We start from the raw sequence: 18,661 nt of genomic DNA, 5'->3' as shown, positions 1-18,661 counted from the left end.
GAGATCAAAGCTGACATGAGAATGTGAAATCTCTGACAGTAAGCTACATTTTGTTGGAATATCCATGGAAACTGCTGGTACATTGTACAAACACCCCAGCAAATCTCATCATAGCTCCTTTGACTCAGCAAACACACATTTAGTGTCAGGCACTGTGGAGACCTGGAGGCTATAAATATGAATTGGGAAAAAATCTCTGTTTGCAAAGAGTTCGTATTTTGTTTACCACAGGGGTCGTGCCATCCCCTAGAAGTTCTGGAAATTTGTGTGGGATTTTCTCTTGTCACAATTTCTGTGTGCTGCTAGATGCCCCAGTGACCAAGAATAATCCCATGTTCCACACACTGTCTTTTTCTTGGCCGTGACATTTGGCATATGGGATCTTAGTTCCCCGATCAAGGACTGAACTTTCAACCCCTGTGTTGGAAGCAGAGTCTTCACCACCAGACCACCAGGGAAATCCCACACACACTGTCAAATGTCCTACCGATGATGGTATAAGTGATCTAAGCTAAAAAAAAAATATTTATCATTGTATGAGCCTGGATTCAAACTCTCTCTCTCTATATATATATATATACACAAACACACGTATATATATACATGTGTATATAATATAAACACACATGTGTGTATGTACATATATATATTATATATATTATGTGTATTTATATGCACACATATGGGCTTCCCAGGTGGCACAGTGGTAAAGAGCCCACCTGTCCATGCAGGTGAAGCAAGAAGAGTGGATTTGATTCCTGGGTCGAGAAGATCCTCTGAAGTATGAAATGGCAACCCACTCCAGTACTCTTGCCTGGAAAATTCCATGGACAGAGGAGCCTGGTGGGCTAAAGTCCATGGGGTCGCACACAACTGAGCGACTGAGCACACACACATACATACATATATATGTGTGTGTATAGGTCTACACATATGTAGACCTATGTGTGTGTGTTGTAAGATTTTTATGCCTATTGAATTTTCAAGGAATTTAACAACATAAAATTTGATAGAGGGTTGTGCACGCATGCATGCTAAGTCGCTTCAGTCATCTACGACTCTTTGCCACTCTATGGACTGTACTTTGCCAGGCTCCTCTAGCCATGGGGATTCTCCAGGTAAGAATACTAGAGTGGGTTGCCATGCCGTCCTCCAGGGGATCTTCCCAACCCAGGGATCGAACCCGCGTCTCTTAGTCTCCTACATTGGCAGGCGGGTTCTTTACCACTAGTGCTATCTGGGAAGCCTGAGAGAGGGTTGTATTTTGTTTAAAACTTGAGCGAGATTTGTTCACCATTTCAAAAAATCACAGCCCAAAGCCAATACCAATCATGGTTTTGAACCCCACATGCTCTCGTCTGTTTCTCATGGTCTGTTCATGACAGTTCTACATAAAGATGCTAATGTATCATTACTTCATTAAATCTTCTAGTGAAGCTTATTTCATTATAAATCATTTTCTTTTTATTTATCCTTCATTGTATAGTTATGCCAGTATATTGATTTGAAAAAATTCTGTATGTAGGTAAAAATATAAGCACTCTTAATTTCATTTCAGGAGAGCCAGGGAGTTGTTGCTGCTTCTGCTGCTAAGTCGCTTCAGTCGTGTCCAACTCTGTGTGACCCCACAGACGGCAGCCCACCAGGATCCCCCATCCTGGGATTCTCCAGGCAAGAACACTGGAGTGGGTTGCCATTTCCTTCTCCAATGCATGAAAGTGAAAAGTGAAAGTGAAATCGCTCAGTCGACTCTTTGCGACCCCATGGACTGCAGCCTACCAGGCTCCTCCATCCATGGGATTTTCCAGGCAAGAGTACTGGAGTGGGGTGCCATTGCCTTCTCCAAGGGAGTTGTTACAAAGGATTTATTTAATAAGCGCATGGAAGAAGTCTGATCTGATGGAGAACTACTGCTCCACAAGGTAAGATACACAGATGCACCGATAATGTTGGCATCTCTGCTCCATAGTAACAACATCAGGGGCAGCCAGGCGTCATTAGGCAAGACTTGGAATAATGTAAACATTTTTTTTTTTTAAATAAAAGTACTTTTTCTCTGCAATATACTTCACTATCTTTTTTTTTCCTGGGCTGCAAAGACAAGACTCGGGTTGAATGAAGTACTTCTGGTCAATGAGATACTGAAGGTAATGCTTCTCACAGAAAGCCTTCATGGAAAGGGACCATGCAGGCAGGGAGGCTGAGGGTTGCTTAGAGCAAGACCCAGCTGGCAAGTGAGTGGATAGGAGGACAAGAACATTTGAGTGTGTTTAGTGCCCCTTTGAGAGACTCTGATATACCTCTCCTTCTAAACTATGTAGATAAAACATTTGTCACAGAACGCCTTCTTCCCTGACCAGTGGAATCTGACAACTGTGGTTTTAACCTAAGAAGTAAAATTAAAGGCCAGATAGAAATTAGGAATTGTGCTGAGGGTTCATGGGTGATAGAGGCCAGAGAGGTTGCTGGAGACAGAAGTACAGGACTGCTGCGGAGTGTATGTTAGATTCTCCTAGAAACTTCAGAGTTATCATTTTCTTAAACAAACAAACAAAAAGGCTAGACAGATATACTCAACCACTGGGGGAGGGCAAGGAAACCAAAATAAACATAAGGAGGACCAATGTATCAGGCAGTTGTCCCGAAAAAAAAAAATTTACTACCTCCTAATGCTTCACCCCATCCCCCACCCCAAGTCCTAGCATCTTAACATTAATTTAGACCTTTGCTTTGAGAAGGCCAGTGGCTAGTTCTGGAGCTTCTTGTTGGGAAGTTTCAGCCACCAGTGAAAATCTAAGACTAGACTAGGGTGTTCCCAAAGCATCAGGAGGCTCCTTGAGCAACCATGAAAGAAGTGACTTGGTGATGTAACCACCTCACCTTGCAGAGCAGGTCTCTAACTACATGAGTGAGCATTTCAGAAAGCCCATGACTATGGCATTAGTCCTAATGACCACACCCTCTCATGCTTGCCTACCAGCATATCCTCTGCTGTCACAAAAAGAATCTAGAATTCTAGTTTGCCTCACAATTTTATCTTCTTCCACTTCTTAAATTCAGGACGCCTTGATTTTATCTCCAAATAAGAAACATTTGGAATGTATAATGAGAATAATAAACATTCTATTGCTCCTGCAAGGTAACAGTTGGTGGCCATCTCTCCCCCATCTCTGAGCATCATCAGCACTTTGTTTACATAATTCACTTGGGTCTAGAATGTCGACTAGAAGCTAGTGTTACTGTGGAATAGGAACTCTATATTACGTGTGGTTATCTTGCATGTGTGCATATTATTATCTCTATTTTATAGAAAACTAAAACACAAGAGAGATATAAATTGCCCACCATCTTTTATCAAGTAAAATACTGGTATTTGAATTTTGATCCCAAATAACCAAACTCATAACCACTGCACAGCAGCTGCCTTTATAAGGTCTTGGAAGGCAGGATCTTTTATATTCCCAAGTCACCTCGTACTTCCCCTTTTGTTATTCTCATTTAGACATTCCAGTATCTGCTTTCTCCGTTTTGCTGTGCGGTCCATGAGGACAGAAATGGTGTCCATGTTTTCCATTCTGTGTCTCGTATCCAGTGGCATGCCTGGTACAAAGGACTAAATAGCTGTAATGCTTCCAGTTTTTAGCACTACCTCTTGGTGTTTATGAAAGGGCATCTGGACTCTTCATATGTAACTGCAAAGTATCTTTTCTCACTTATTTGTAAAATAAAATCAATCTCAGAAGCTACAGAAGGGAAAGGGAGCACTTTCCTATTTGAAGTATTTACCAGGTTCAAGACACAATAAAAGGTTTCTCTTTTGATAATGCTGTAACACCTTCAGATCGTATTATCTACATACATATCTACATCCTTATACAGACCAGATATAAAAACATTTGTCTACTTATTATTTTGGAACACTTAGAATACTGGAGTGAGTGGGTAGCCATTCCCTTCTCCAGGGGATCTTCCTGACCCAGGGATCAAAACCAGGTCTCCTGCATTGCACGCAGATTCTTTACCATCTGAGCCACCAGGGAAGCTCATTATTAGGTATACATATTATTTAATGGAAATTTTGAAATTTAAAAGTTACTGATAATATGTTTATTATTAATCAAATCTTTGACAGCATACAAAAGCCTAGGAAGAATAAAAGTGTCCCCATATTAATAGCAGAATTATTTATACTAGCCAAAACCTAGAATGAATAAGTCACTTGTGGTATAGCCATGCAATGGAATATTATACAGCACAGAAATGGATGGGCATTTGTACATCCAATACTGGAGATGATCTCACTGTAGAACCTTAAGTGATAGCAGCCAGACACAAAAAAGTACATAAAGTTCATTTACTCATGGATGGCATTATAAGTCAGAATGTTGATTCCTCTGGCCATGACTGTCGTGGTGATAAGGAGGAAGCTCAGGAAGCTTCTGGGGTGCTGGTAATGTGATGGTGTCTGAGCTGGGTGCTGGCTTACAAGTATTCACTTTTGAAAACTTAATTAGGTTCTTATGATTTGTGCAGTTCTTTATATGTGTCCTTTTTAAATAAGGGTTCACTTTTTTAAAAGTTCTCCATATTAGTGAAATTATATTATATATATATAATATATACCCACATATATACAAATATATTTATACACATATATGTATACATAGTACCTATACATAAGATTAGATTGCTTAAGGTGACCTCTTATTAATCTACCTTTCCTTTAGTGACTTTGCTGTTTATTTACTTATTCATGTGTGTGTATCCCAAGATCTAATTGGAGGACTTGCTAGCCTTCCATTCACTCTTAGTGGGTTGGACATTCACATTCAAGCAGTTACTGCAACAACTTTCAAAACACATATGTGGCTTAAATATGGATTTTCCTGTCCTTTCATGAATGTCTGATTCATATCTCAATGCAGTCTACATTTTAGTGACAAAGGAAATAAGTCATGGGTCACAGAATAATCTACATAGAAATCTTATTAACTTGATTGGTCAAAATGTAAATTTAAGTAAAAGAAGCTAAAAATTAGACATTCCTTTCTTTTCCAAATTTAAAATAACTTTTAGCCCTATTGAGTGCAGAACCTCAATTATTTAAATCTATTTTATAACCTAATTAACATTATCTCACCAGTATTTTCCACATTACATTGAAATTGAAATATCCCATTTTAATAATAGAATGTTATTAAAATGTTAAATTGCACAATAAGAAATATGTGTGTGTGTATGATCTTTTCTCTGGTGCCAATTATTCAAAATTTCCTATAATATTTGCTTAAGTGGCAAATAAGCCTAATGATGTCATATTCACTGCATCCAAATTTTATTCTAATTACAGTAGTTTTAAGAATTATTATTCTTCGCATTAAGAATAATCTCTCAAATTACTTTGATACTATTATTACCACTAATAATAAGGATGCCCAAGTTAAGCAAAGATGGTATGGAGCCATCTGAGATGAAGAAAGCCAATAAATAAAATGTATAAAAAAATCATTCCAATAAAAATGGTCAGGAGCTCTTCTTCATAAGCCCAGCAGGAACTTTCCAGTGTAAAGGGACACCCTAGGAGAAGCACAATCAGCTTGAAAGAAGTCTCCTGTTCCAACCTGACCCCAGATCTCTCCTGGGAAAGGGAGCAAGTTGAACTTTGTCCCATCAACAGGCGGGCAGGTCGGGAGACCAGGAGGCGAGGAGCCTCCGCGGGCGCCCAGAGCACCGCTGCCGGCGTCCCGGGCCAGGAACTTACCACGAGCGCGCAGCACAGCAACTTGTTCATTGTGGTCCCCGGGAAACCTCAGGCGCTCGGAGGCGGCGGCTGCGGGGCGAGCGCTACGGTGCGTCTCGGCTGCCCTTGCACTCATCACTTTATATATAGTGTCCCGGCAACAGGAAGTATCGGCTTGGCTTTGATCATTCATTCCCTATCTGGACCAAACTTTGCACCTTTCTTTTTTAGGAACCTTGGGCGGGAGTCGGGCGGGGAGTAGGGGTTGGGGGTGGGGGACGGGAGGGGGAGGTGCGAAACGCTCCAGGGTTAACACTTTCAGAACCAGCGCGGAAAGAAGTGGCACGAGAGGTGGGAGTAGGGGGTGGGGCGGGGATGTCTGGCCCCTGGGAGGCGAAAAAAAAAAAAAGCTGCAGAACAAGGCAGCTGCTGTCTCCGTGCGGCTCTGAGGTTTCCTGGCCCCTTCCCGCCAGCGGCCGGCCTCCTGGCAGCCGCGACCAGTGGTGGGAGGACTGGGCGCACGCTGGGCAGTCGCTGTGCTGGGCTCCTCCGCCCTGAGCGTCGGATCCAGCCAAGATCTCGACGCAGCCTGCAGTGCGCCCCAGACACTACACCCCGCTCTCGTCTGACCCGCTTCTCAGGGGTTCTGAGATCCCCCAATAACAATTATTCTCATTCATGCGCTGCGCTCACAGGCTCTTCTGGGAGTTTGCAGTCATTAATCTCCAAGGTTGCACAGATGGAGAAGAAACTTCTCTAACTTATGTCTGGTTCGAAAGCCGATGCCTTTTCCCACTCACTTTTGTTGCCTGGGGTAGTTCCAGCCAGAGAGAATCAGCAGAGGACAAACTTCTTGCCTAGGGCAGAAAAAAACACCACCGTAGGATTAGTCGCTATACTGAACTGAACTGATCGTCTTTATCAACACCATCATCATCCAAAGGTTATTGGTACCCACTGAACTTCTGAAGTTGCCTCTTCCAGGTCTTTTCATTGCCCCCAAGCTTTTGGTGGAAGTTGGCTCTGCCTAAAGGGTTTTTGGCTCCCTCATCCACTCCCACCAGCTGCTTTTGCGAGAGTTGGACCCCATGACTTCTAAAGTGTAGGCCCCTTCTGAGGTCCTGCAGTTTGCTGATTTGTTCTTAGGTTGCCACCAGAGCTCTTCACTTACAGAGGCTGAAAAAAAAAACAAAACAAAAAACACTGCAAAGCCAGCCTCCCCATCAGGGCCACGTGCTCAATTCTTGTCTCCTGAGAAGATCAGTTTCTGCTTTTCACCAGAGTTCATGGAGAGGGAGATGAAGGTGATTCTCTCTGGCTCCAACTATCCCAGGCAATAAAAAGTGGCCCCCAGGGGCAAGTATTACCAGCAGGGATCAGAGTATCTGCGCTTTCAAACCAACATCTTTCCACCAGAAGGTCAAAGTGGGTCCATAGACAGAGTAGAAAATATTTAGAGGGAACAAATTCAGCTCTTCTGCTCCTACTGTGAATTACAGAAGACAGAGTGTCTTACTCAACTTTCTTTCTCCACAGCATGATGGTTTCTTAAGTGAACTAGTGAATGAACAAAGGTCAGTGAGTACTGACCAAATGGTTTAACTCCAGCCCTGCCCCTCAGCTTCTGAACTTCAGCTTTGACATCCACAGTCTGAGCTACTAGCACTTAGACTGACCATGGAACTCAGGTAAATTTGAATGTTAGTTGTAAAATACTAAGTAAATGGCAGTATTATTGTCTTTATGAGGTAATGCCTTCCTGGGATACTGCCTGAAGGCATTTTTCTTGAACTGTCGTATAATGCTCACATGCAGGAGTCAAACTCTGGAGAAAACTGGTCAAGGACTGAGTCCTGCAGTGTTAACCCTGGGAAAGTGTTTATGACTCAGTTAAAAATCTATCAGTTAAAAATAGTAGTTATTACAGAAATGTGGAATGGAACAAATGAAAGCATTTTAAAAAGTAATGCATAAATTAGATTAGTAATGCATAAATGAGGTTAATCACTAACCATGAGCAGTCAATAAGTAAATGCATATGAGATAACCTAGCACATTGCCTGGATGGAAAATGTTTACTAAATTATAGCTATGATTGTTCACAGGGAGTACATATAAGATACCAGGCTTTAGAGCCAGACTGACTCCTAGACTTGAACCCCAGATCTCCTGCACTCTGGCTCTATTACCTCAGGCAGATTTTAACTAACCTATTTGTATTTTTGTTTGATTTCTTTATTGGTATAGTGACGATAAAAATCATACCACCCTCAGAGGGATTAAATCGGCTAAAACGTGTAAAGTGCTCATCGTACTGTTTAACATGTATTAAGTAAGTGTTCACTAAGTCTAGCTATTATTGTTATACTTATCTGAGGTGCTCTTAGGCACATTTATACAAGTATTAGGTGAGTCTGGACTCTAAGCTCCTGGGAGCAGTAATCATATATTTTCTTATGATATTTCTTGAAACTTTTAGCTCCACATCTGGCCTCCCTATAACTATTTGATGAATAATGGTGATAGAGGTGGTGGTGGTGGTTGGTATGTGTGTGTGTGTTGGGGAAGGGAGGAGAGGAAGTGTAATTAGCTGTCATTTTGAGAAAAGCCCCATTTTTATAGAGTCACAGAGTAGACAGTGTATTGATTGTGCCTTTTGGGACCTGACCGTGGGCTGTTTATTAATCACCCACTGACAGGAAACAGACACTCTGAGTTTGCAGTCACGTCATTTGTTATATTCCTGGAGCAGTCTGGCCAATCCCCCTGGCTCTTCCCATGGGACCCACTACAGTGAGCAGCAGGCCCTGAACACTTGGAAGCTGGAGTCCATCTTCAGTCTAGATTGGACGGGACCCGGGGATTCAGAACTGAATCTGTGGGGTGATGTCTGAACACTCGCTTGGCAGACAGACTACATCCATCTTCCCATGACAGATCCTTCATTGGCAGGGGCCAAGGGTGACATGAAACAGAGTGTCTGGTAAATTTAACCTTCTCTTTCTGATCACCAGAGATGTGTGATGCTGACTGTAGGTGACACCTCATCAGATAGCCATCATCTTCTTTTCCCTGAACTGTTCTGAGTTTGGTCCCATGTTGAACACATTTTCATTGCGCACATATCTGATTGGCCCTGCTTCCATTTCAGCCACTGGCATGGCTTAAAGAAATGGTGTCTGAATATTGGGGACCCCCTTGAGGAAAATACTTCCTCTCTTTAACACAACAGCAAAGCACCTGCTATAGGAGGCCATTTATAATCATCGTTATAACAGAAATGCCTGAAACTCAGGACAGGGATTGATTTGGTCTTTTGGGAAACAAGACAAGCTGATGGGTTCCCTAGAGACTGATTGAATGCCTAGAACATCTTACACATAAGCTCCCACACATAGAAACTGGAAACACAAGTTCTGAGGTTGTATATGGGAAAGGTTAATAGTAGAAGAACAAGAACTCATTCCTTGTTGTTTCACTGTTACTAAATCTTTTTCTGGTTTCATAGGAGATGGAACAGAAAGAGGAGAAATAGGTAGTTAGCCTATTGATTTTATTTTATTAATGTTTGCCCATTTCTTTATTAACAAACATAATTTTAATTATTAATGTTTTAGACAAAACATTAATTTTAGCTATTAATGTTTTATTACTGGACTGAATTGTCATGCCCTCCTGCAGGGGATCTTCCCAACCATGGCAATCAACTCCAGTATTCTTGCCTGGAGAATCCCATGGACAGAGAAGCCTGGTTACAGTCCATAGGGCTACAGTCCATAGGGTTGTAAAGAGTCGGACACAACTGAAGCAGTTAAGCACAGCACAGTAATGTTTTACGGTGTTACAGGCTCTGTGTGAAAATGGATATGTACTTACTTTAAAAATAGTGTACAAGGGAACTCTGGTCAAAGTTATGTAGCAGCCTGGAGGGGAGAGGAGTTTGGGGGAGAATGGATGCCTGTATATGTGTGGCTGAGTCCCTCTGCTGTCCACCTGAAACCGTCCACCATAACATTGTTCATTGGCTATGCTGCTGCTGCTACTGCTGCTAAGTCACTTCAGTTGTGTCCGACTCTGTGCGACCCCATAGACAGCAGCCCACCAGGCTTCCCTGTCCCTGGGATTCTCCAGGCAAGAACACTGGAGTGGGTTGCCATTTCCTTCTCCAATGCATGAAAGTGAAAAGTGAAAGTGAAATCGCTCAGTCATGTCCGACTCTAGCGACCCCATGGACTGCAGTCTACCAGGCTCCTCTGTCCATGGGATTTTCTAGACAAAAGTACTGGAGTGGGGTGCCATTGCCTTCTCTGGTTCATTGGCTATACTCCAATACAAAATAAAAAGTTTAAAAAAGTAGCATCCAGAAAGGCAAGTTTATATATAGCTGAAGCACTTTCTGCTTCAGTAGGTCACCCATTTCTTAAAGATCTGAAAGTATTAGACCAGGAGTCATTAAGGGCTAGTTACGGTTTCCCACTCAGTAGTAGAATGATTCCGACATTGTCAGTCATTTGTTAAAATAACCCTTTCATTGAAAGCTAGCATAAATCAATCACACAAATATGTAAATATTCAAATCTATAAGTACATGGAAAGAAATAACAATAGGAGCTACTGGGCCAGTGTGATTGTAAGCCACATCTCACATATGTTAACTATCAGTGAGAAGATAGCCCTTGGACAGGGAGAACAATATGTCAGCAGACCTTGAGGTAAGAGGAAGTGAGGTGTGATTTCCAGGAACTAGAGGAAGCCCGGTATGGCGGAGAGCAAGATGTTGCCTGGGCTGGAAGAGGCTGCAAAGGAGAGTGGACAGTGGTCAGGCTGCAAAGTGTAATTGATTCTATTCTTCCTCCAAACATTGAAAGGAAGCTCTGGAGGGTTTAAGCGTGAGAGTGACATGATCATTATAGCTTCTGTGGGGTGGAAATTCTCTGAACTTTACCCTGCCAACCTCAGGGTCATATCCAAGCATAGTGCACAATAGAAAGCCTTCTTAAATTAAGAAAATCACAGCATAAATGGAAAAGTGTTTTATTAACTTAATTAAAGTTAAGCTTTTTAAAATGCCTGCCTACAGTAAAAATTTAAATAGTATTAATACATATACCATGGAGGGTAAATTTCCATTTTGCTTCAGACCTCCACTGCCCACTTATAGAAGCTTCTACTATCAATGGTTTTTATATGATTGTTCAGATCATATAAAGACACATATTTATGGATAGATATCCTGTTTTTGCACTAATGGTAAAGAATCTGCCTGCCATTGCAGGAGACACAAGAGACGTGAGTTTGATCCCTCAGTCTGGAAGGTCCCCTGGAGAAGGGAATGGCAAACCACTCTGGTATTCTTGCCTGGAGATGCCCATGGACAGGGGACTCTGCCTGGCGGGCTACAGTCCATGGGGTCACAAAAGAGTCAGACATGACTGGGCGACTAAACAACTACAGATTCTTAATATTAATCTCACCACTTGGTGTGTGTTTGGGGCAAGAAGGAGTACCTAAAATAAGTGACTGCTACTCTCTGTAATGTATGTCACATAGCATTGGAGGGAGCACTTTAAGAGGGAAGTCTGGTCTTTCAAGCTCTATAAAGAAAGCTACCTCATTTATGATTCAGGGCTCAGCAACTTCTGCTAGCCCTCCAAGAGAAGTGCAAGGTGGGAAATTTGTCTCAGTCAGCTCGGGCTGCCCTATCAAAATACCATAGACTGGGTGGCTTTAACAGCAGACATTTACTTCTCACAGTTTTGGAGACTGGAAGTTTGAAATTGAGGTTGAGGTGAGTTTGAAATTGAGATTGATATTGAGTTTGAGATTACGGTGAGTCCTTTTTTTCTGGCTTTCAGGTGATCAGCATCTCGCTGTATGCAAGCATGACCTCTTCTCTGTGTGTGTTCAAAGGGAGAGAGGTCTCTTTTCCTATTTTTATGAGGTTAGCAGGTCTATAGATTCCACCTTTATGACCTAGTTTAAACTTGTTTCCCTCCTAGAAGCCCTATCTCCAAATAGAGTTGCACTGAGGGTTAGGAGTTCAAGATATGAATTTAAGGGGGAACACAATTCAATCCATAGCAGCATATTTCTATTCCCCTCTTTTAGGGTGTATAAGCTCATGCTTAATTTTCAAGGGAATTTAGACTTTTGCAGTACTTGCTATAGTGCTCAATAAATGCCATGAATATAGAACTGTAAAATCATAGTTTTTCTTACCCTCAAATTTCTTTCTGCCTCCTTTTTGGGATTCTCTTTCTCCTACTCAATTTAAGAAAATAACTTCCATAGTTCAGGCAGTTTCACTTTATGTCTGTATTTCTTTCTGAATACATCACCTGATTGTAGATTCTGGTTTCCCTGACTGAATGAGGTTGGCAAGATACTGGCAGGGGAAATTTTTGTACATTCTTTGATAAAGGTTCTTAATAGAGGGAATTCCCTGGTGGTTCAGTGGCTAAGTCTCCATGCTCCCGATGCAGGGGCCCTAGGTTCGATCCATGGTCAGAGAACTAGATCCCACGTGCCACAACTAAGAGTTCACATACTGAAACTAAAAGGTCTCAGATGCTGCAACTAAGCCCTGGTGCAGCAAAATAAACAAGATTTTGAAAAAGTTTTTAATAGATGAGCTTTATTACGTTACATAGCATAGCATACCCTGCCCTCTTAAACAGAGAAAAATATAAGTCAAGCCTTTCTGCACATGCGACACCCATCACAATTTTCTCTTTGAAATTATTGTCAAGGATGGTGCCAAATTCATGGTAACTCTCAGTGGGGAAGTTGGGGGAAAAGAAAAAGGCATTTCAATAGACCAAAACATGGTATGTTGTTCCTCTGCAGCTAGAGGAAGAGACATACCTGTCTGCCAATACTTCCAGTTACTTCACCCAGGTTTTCCTGAAACTTACATACCATCTAGTGTCTACTCAGGCCCACGAAATGGGTTCCCTAATTAAACAGGGATGTACATCCAAACAACCACTCATCTGAAGGCTTCTTAACAAATATGTGTGATGTCTTCCTATCAGAGGAATGTTAGAAAATACAGCATGCCTACACAGTTTCCTCTTCTAAGGTCCTTCAAGAAATTTGGTCATCTCTAGTGTCAATTCAAAGATTCTGTCCCTCTCCCAAACCCTCATTCATTTTGTTTGCACCTGGCAAATGAAAATAAGATAGATAAGAATCCTTAGAACTATTTTCTTAGTAGTCAATTAGGTGCTTCTGCCTGGGAAAGTCCCCTCCTTTAACTAAAACAAACCTTTATAAACAAAGATTTTGATGTAATAATTTTCAGAGAAACTAACCTGCAAGAGAGAATTGCTTCCTGAAACGAGAGTTTACCTAGAAAAGGCTTAGCCTAAAGGAATATCTCTGCTGCTGCTGCTAAGTTGCTTCAGTCGTGTCTGACTCTGTGCGACCCCATAGACGGCAGCCCAGCAGGCCCTGCCGTCCCTGGGATTCTCCAGGTAAGAACACTGCAGTGGGTTGCCATTTCCTCTTCCAATGCATGAAAGTGAAAAGTGAAAGTGAAGTCGCTCAGTCGTGCCTGACTCTTAGCGACCCCATGGACTATCTCTAAGTTACTGTTAAGCTAAAGAGGGAAATTAAGTTGTTTAATATCCAGCTGAAGGGACACTGTTAATGCAACAGGTTTCAGTACAAATAAAGTGCTCTATCATTTATTTATTCAACAGATAAGTGATAAAGTATTTAATACCTAGTGGGTACCAGATGCCGTACCCCCATTATAGACAGAAATAGTTAACCACACTTCTGAAGCTTTCAGTCAGCTTGGGGAGAGAGAGTAATGAAATAAACTGGGAAATAAACTCTTTGAATGTGATAAGCCAGTTTCAGAAAGTGATAAGAGGGTTGAAGTCCATAATACAAGTTAGCATAATGGCACTTGCCTAGAAAGGGGCTACATTAGCTGAGTTTCTTAGGGAAAAGCTCTTTAAAGAAGCAACTTCTTTTATTTATTTATTTTTTAATTGGGGAATTATTGCTTTACCATATGCTGGTGAATGAATCATAATTTTATTTATATATATATAGCATGCATATACTATATATATATATATGGCATGCATATGAATGCTAAGTCACTTCAGTCATATCTGACTCTTCGCCACCCCATGGACTGTGGCCAGCCCAGCTCCTCTGTCCATAGGATTCATCAGGCAAGAATACTGGAATGGATGGCCTTGCCCTCCTCCAGGGGATCTTCCAGACCAAAAGATCGAACCCACATCTTTTTATGTCTACCTGCATTGGCAGGCATGTTCTTTACAACTGGTGCTACCCGGGAAGTATATATATATATATATATATATATATATATATATATATATTCCCTCCTTTTTGAGCCTGCCTGCCCACTCCCATTCCACCCCTCCAGGTCATTGCAAGATGCCAGGCTGGGCTCCCGATGTTATACAACAGCCTCCCACTACTTATCTGTTTTACTTACACATGTTAGAGTATATATGTCAATGCTACTTTCTCAATTTGTCCTACCTTCTCCTTCCCCACTGTGTCCACATGTCCATTCTCTATGTCTGTGTCACCAGTCCTTCCCTGCAAATAGGTTCATCAGCACCATTTTTCTAGATTCCATATATATATATATATGCATTAATATATGATAGTTGTTTTTCTCTTTCTGACTTACTTCACTGTGTATAATAGCTCTAGGTTCACCCACCTCATTGGTACTGACTCAAACTCATTCCTTTTATAGCTGATAATAGTCCATTGTATATATGTACTACATCTTTTTTATCCATCCATCTGTTGATGGACATCTGGGTTGCTTCCATGTCCTGGCTATTGTAAATAGTGCTGCAGAGATCATTGGAGTACATATGTCTCTTTGAATTGTGATTTTCTCAGGATGTACACGACTGAAGCGACTTAGCAGCAGCAGCAGGGTGTATAACTCCTGATCAGATGATGGGATGATGAACACATTGTGTATTCTGGGAGCGGGGGTGAGGGGTCAAAGTCTTCCAGGTAGAGCAAAGAGCAAGTGTGGTGACCCAGATGAGAAATATGACTGGGCTAAAACCAAGGGAGTAAGAGAGAGATTTAAACCATATGTGCCCAGACTGATGGACAGGACTAGACCATGCAGGGGCCAGTGACAAGATGTAGCAACAATGCCTCCATCAGGCAAACAAGTATTCTTAACATCAGAGGTAGATTAATTCAGGGATCAAATTTAGGGCATTGATACTGAAAATATTTTACTTCTAAATATTTTGTTGTTTTTATGCTATTGTAAAAGCAATTTCCTTCTTAATTTCTGTTTCAGAGAGTTCATTGTTAGTATATAAAATGCCACTGATTTTGTGTGCTGATTCTGTATCCTTCAGTTTTACTGAATTTATTCATTAGTTCTAACAGCTATTTGGTGGAGTCTTTAGGGTTTTCTATGTATAATATCATGCCATCTGCAAGCAAAGATCATTTTATACTTCTTCCTTTCCAATTTGAATGCCTTTTATTTATGTTTGTTGCCTAATTGTGGTACTTTTGGTACTAAGTTGGATAGAAGTGATGAGCGTGGGCATCCTTGTCTTGTTTCTGATCTTAGAGGAAAGACTTAACCTTTCACTCTTGAGTATAACAACTGATACAAAAGAAATACAAATGATGATAAGAGGCTACTATGAACAATTTATTCCAACCAACTGAACAGACTTGAAGAAATGAAAAATCTTAGAAACACAATTCATCAAGACTAAAATTAGGAAAATGGAAAATCTGAACAGACCAGTTACCAGGAAGAAGATTAAATCAGTAATCAAAAATCTCCCAAAAGATAACAGCCCAGGGCCAGATGGTTTCACAGGTGAATTCTGCCAAATATTTAAAGAAAAAATAATACTCAGATCAGATCAGTCGCTCAGTTGTGTCCGACTCTTTGCGACCCCATGAATTGCAGCACGCCAGGCCTCCCTGTCCAACACCAACTCCCGGAGTTCACTGAGACTCATGTCCATCGAGTCAGTGATGCCATCCAGCCATCTCATCCTCTGTCGTCCCCTTCTCCTCCTGTCCCCAATACCTCCCAGCATCAGAGTCTTTTCCAATGAGTCAACTCTTTGCATGAGGCGGCCAAAGTACTGGAGTTTCAGCTTCAGCATCAGTCCTTCCAAAGAAATCCCAGGGCTGATCTCCTTCAGAATGGACTGGTTGGATCTCCTTGCAGTCCAAGGGACTCTCAAGAGTCTTCCCCAACACCACAGTTCAAAATAATACTAGTCCTTCTCAGATTCATCCAAAAATTTGAGGCAAAAGGAGCACTTTGAAACTCTTTTTATGAGGCTAGCATTACCCTGAAATCAAAGCCAGGCAACGTTACAGGAAAAGAAAATTGCTGGCTAATATCCCTAATGAATACAGATGCAAAAATCCTCAACAAAATACTAGCAAACCAAATTCAACAGCACATTAAAAGGATCCAACACGATTAGGTGGGATTTATCCCTGGGTTGGAAGGATGGTTCAACATATGCAAGTCAATAAATATAATACAGGGCATAAACAGAGTGAGAGGGATAAAAATTATATGATCATTTCAATAGATGCAGAAAAAAAGTTTGACAAAATTCAATATCCTTTCATAATAAGAACTCTTGGTATCTTAGGTATAGAAGGAACATGCATGCGTTCTCGCTTCATTCATGTCCAACTCTAGGTGACCCCATGGACTGTAACCCTCCAGGCTCCTCTGTCCATGGGATTTTCCAGGCAAGAATACTAGAGTGGGATGCCATTTCCTTCTCTAGGGGATCTTCCCTACCCAGGGATCGAACTCTCCTCTCTTGCATTTCCTGCATTGGCTGGCGGATTGTTTACCACTGTGCCACCTAGGAATCCCCATAGAAGGACTATGCTGCTGCTGCTGCTAAGTCGCTTCAGTCGTGTCTGACTCTGTGTGACCCCATAGACGGCAGCCCACCAGGCTCCCCCGTCCCTGGGATTCTCTAGGCAAGATCACTGGAGTGGGTTGCCATTTCCTTCTCCAATGCATGAAACTGAAAAATGAAAGTGAAGTCGCTCAGTCGTGTCCGACCCTCAGTGACCCCATGGACTGCAGCCCACCAGGCTCCTCCGTCCATGGGGTTTTCCAGGCAAGAGTACTGGAGTGGGGTGCCATCACCTTCTCCGTGGAAGGACTGTACCTCAGCATAATAAAGGTCACATATGACCAGGTCAGTGCTTAGGGTACTCAGTGACCCTAAAAATAAAGGACAAAGAATTGGCTACATTCTGTATTCCTACAAAGGTCTATAGAGGGTATTAAAATAGTTTAGTCACATGTTTCTCCACATATTTTTCATTATTACTCCCAAAGGAGAAATTTTTAAGTCAATATAACTCAGTTTAAAGAGAGAAATTAAATACTAAGGCATAAGATGTTTTCACGTGAGGTTGTGCTTTGGAAGAACATGAATCCCTTGCAATATTTCAGGGTTGTTTTTTTTTTAACCTTTCCCCCACCAAATAAATTTTGCCACTTGCGGAACATATGTCTCCCACTGAGAATGCATGCTTTAGCCAATGCCCTGATTAAATACCCATAATTTCAGCAGTGAGAGCCCATTTTACCACCATTATGCAGAGTAAGAAGTCTTTGGTATTGCTGGAAGATGGACAGAGCTTAATTCCTGGAATGTGGACTTCCTGTTGAAATGCTAATTCACTTTCTGCTAAGTGGGAGTCCTGGTTAAGTCAGCTGCCTACAGGCACAGGGTAGATTAACATGACTAATGTGTATATAACACATTATATACATGCAGTGCCAAAATATTCTACAATAAATTTCAGACACACAGGAATTCAGAACAAGGGAGTGGCAGAGAAAGAGCTGTGTATGGGGAATAGCTTAGACAACAATAGGAGAGAGAGGATAGGATATGAATCTGGAGGAATGTAAACATGTATAAGTAAAAAATCGTTTCATTTACAAATTGTGTCACTACAGTTCCTCCTCCTCCTCCTGTATGTGAAGTGAAATGGCCTTCGAAGGTTCATATTTCTGTAGGTACCGCATGGTAGTCAATAAGAATTATGTAGTCAGTAGAACCTGAGAACAGTCAAGGTTACCTTTTGGGTCCTAGTGAGAAGGGCATGGCAACCCAGGCCAGTATTGTTGCCTGGAGAACTCCACGGACAGAGGAGCCTGGCAGACTACAATCCATAGGGTTGCACAGAGTCAGACACGACTGAAGAGGCTGAGCACACGCACAAGAAGGACATTAACTGTTATGATTTTTTTTTCTCTTAAAAGACATGTTGCTTCTGATGGGAGGCGTTCCAGTAGAGGCAAAGACACACTTGTTCTTATAAATTAGGACATTAGAAAGGATTTTAAACTGTGGCATTCTAAATCACAAGGACCCATGAGGTCTGAGTGAGACCAGGAGGGAAGGGGCAGCAGGAGGGGCGGGGAAGAGACAGGCCTCCCCACTTATCCTCTGTTTTAACTCCTCTCTGAAATACCTAGGTAACAGATAATATTATTTGATGAGTTGTTTTGCAGATGTGAAACCACACCCCAACCCTAACCAAAAAGAAGATATTAACTTCTTGATGACCATGAGCACATAGCCTCAGCCCTCATGGAGCTTAAGGACTAATAACTTTAACCCCTGTGACACCAGTCTTACCTCACCATCAGCCAGTCAGAGAATTGTACACCAGCTGGCCCTATAGAGCTCTCTTCTTCCCTGCCACCTGGCTTTTAAAAGTATTTTGCTGAAATCCTTCAGAGACCTCAGGGGTTTTTAGGACATGAGCCTCCTATCTCCTTGCATTGCCCTTCAGTAAACCTTTTTCTGCACCAAACTCTGACATTTCAGTTTGTTTGGCTTAACTATGTGTGAGGCACAGGTACTTGCATTA

At 41.7% G+C, this 18,661-nt stretch overlaps 1 protein-coding gene and 1 long non-coding RNA gene across 2 annotated transcripts in view; one reads left to right on the top strand and one right to left on the bottom strand.

Annotated features, from left to right (window-relative positions):
- The window catches only part of LOC129626854 (uncharacterized), a 45,782-nt gene extending 43,930 nt beyond the window's left edge, over positions 1–1,852 (top strand). Inside the window, exon 4 of the long non-coding RNA XR_008702258.1 lies at positions 1,559–1,852. This is a non-coding gene — a long non-coding RNA (uncharacterized LOC129626854). The remainder of the gene's footprint in view (positions 1–1,558) is intronic.
- Positions 1–5,919, bottom strand: part of TNFRSF11B (TNF receptor superfamily member 11b) — a 28,129-nt gene extending 22,210 nt beyond the window's left edge. Inside the window, exon 1 of the mRNA XM_055546352.1 lies at positions 5,762–5,919. Within this exon, the coding sequence (XP_055402327.1) occupies positions 5,762–5,791 (30 nt within the window). The 5' untranslated portion in view covers positions 5,792–5,919. The remainder of the gene's footprint in view (positions 1–5,761) is intronic.
- Between the last annotated feature and the right edge of the window lie 12,742 nt (positions 5,920–18,661).

This window comes from Bubalus kerabau, chromosome 14, assembly GCF_029407905.1.
Source record: "Bubalus kerabau isolate K-KA32 ecotype Philippines breed swamp buffalo chromosome 14, PCC_UOA_SB_1v2, whole genome shotgun sequence".
Taxonomy (NCBI): domain Eukaryota; kingdom Metazoa; phylum Chordata; class Mammalia; order Artiodactyla; family Bovidae; genus Bubalus; species Bubalus kerabau.
Note: the sequence above shows the minus strand (reverse complement) of the source record. Positions and strands in the feature narration are given on the sequence as shown.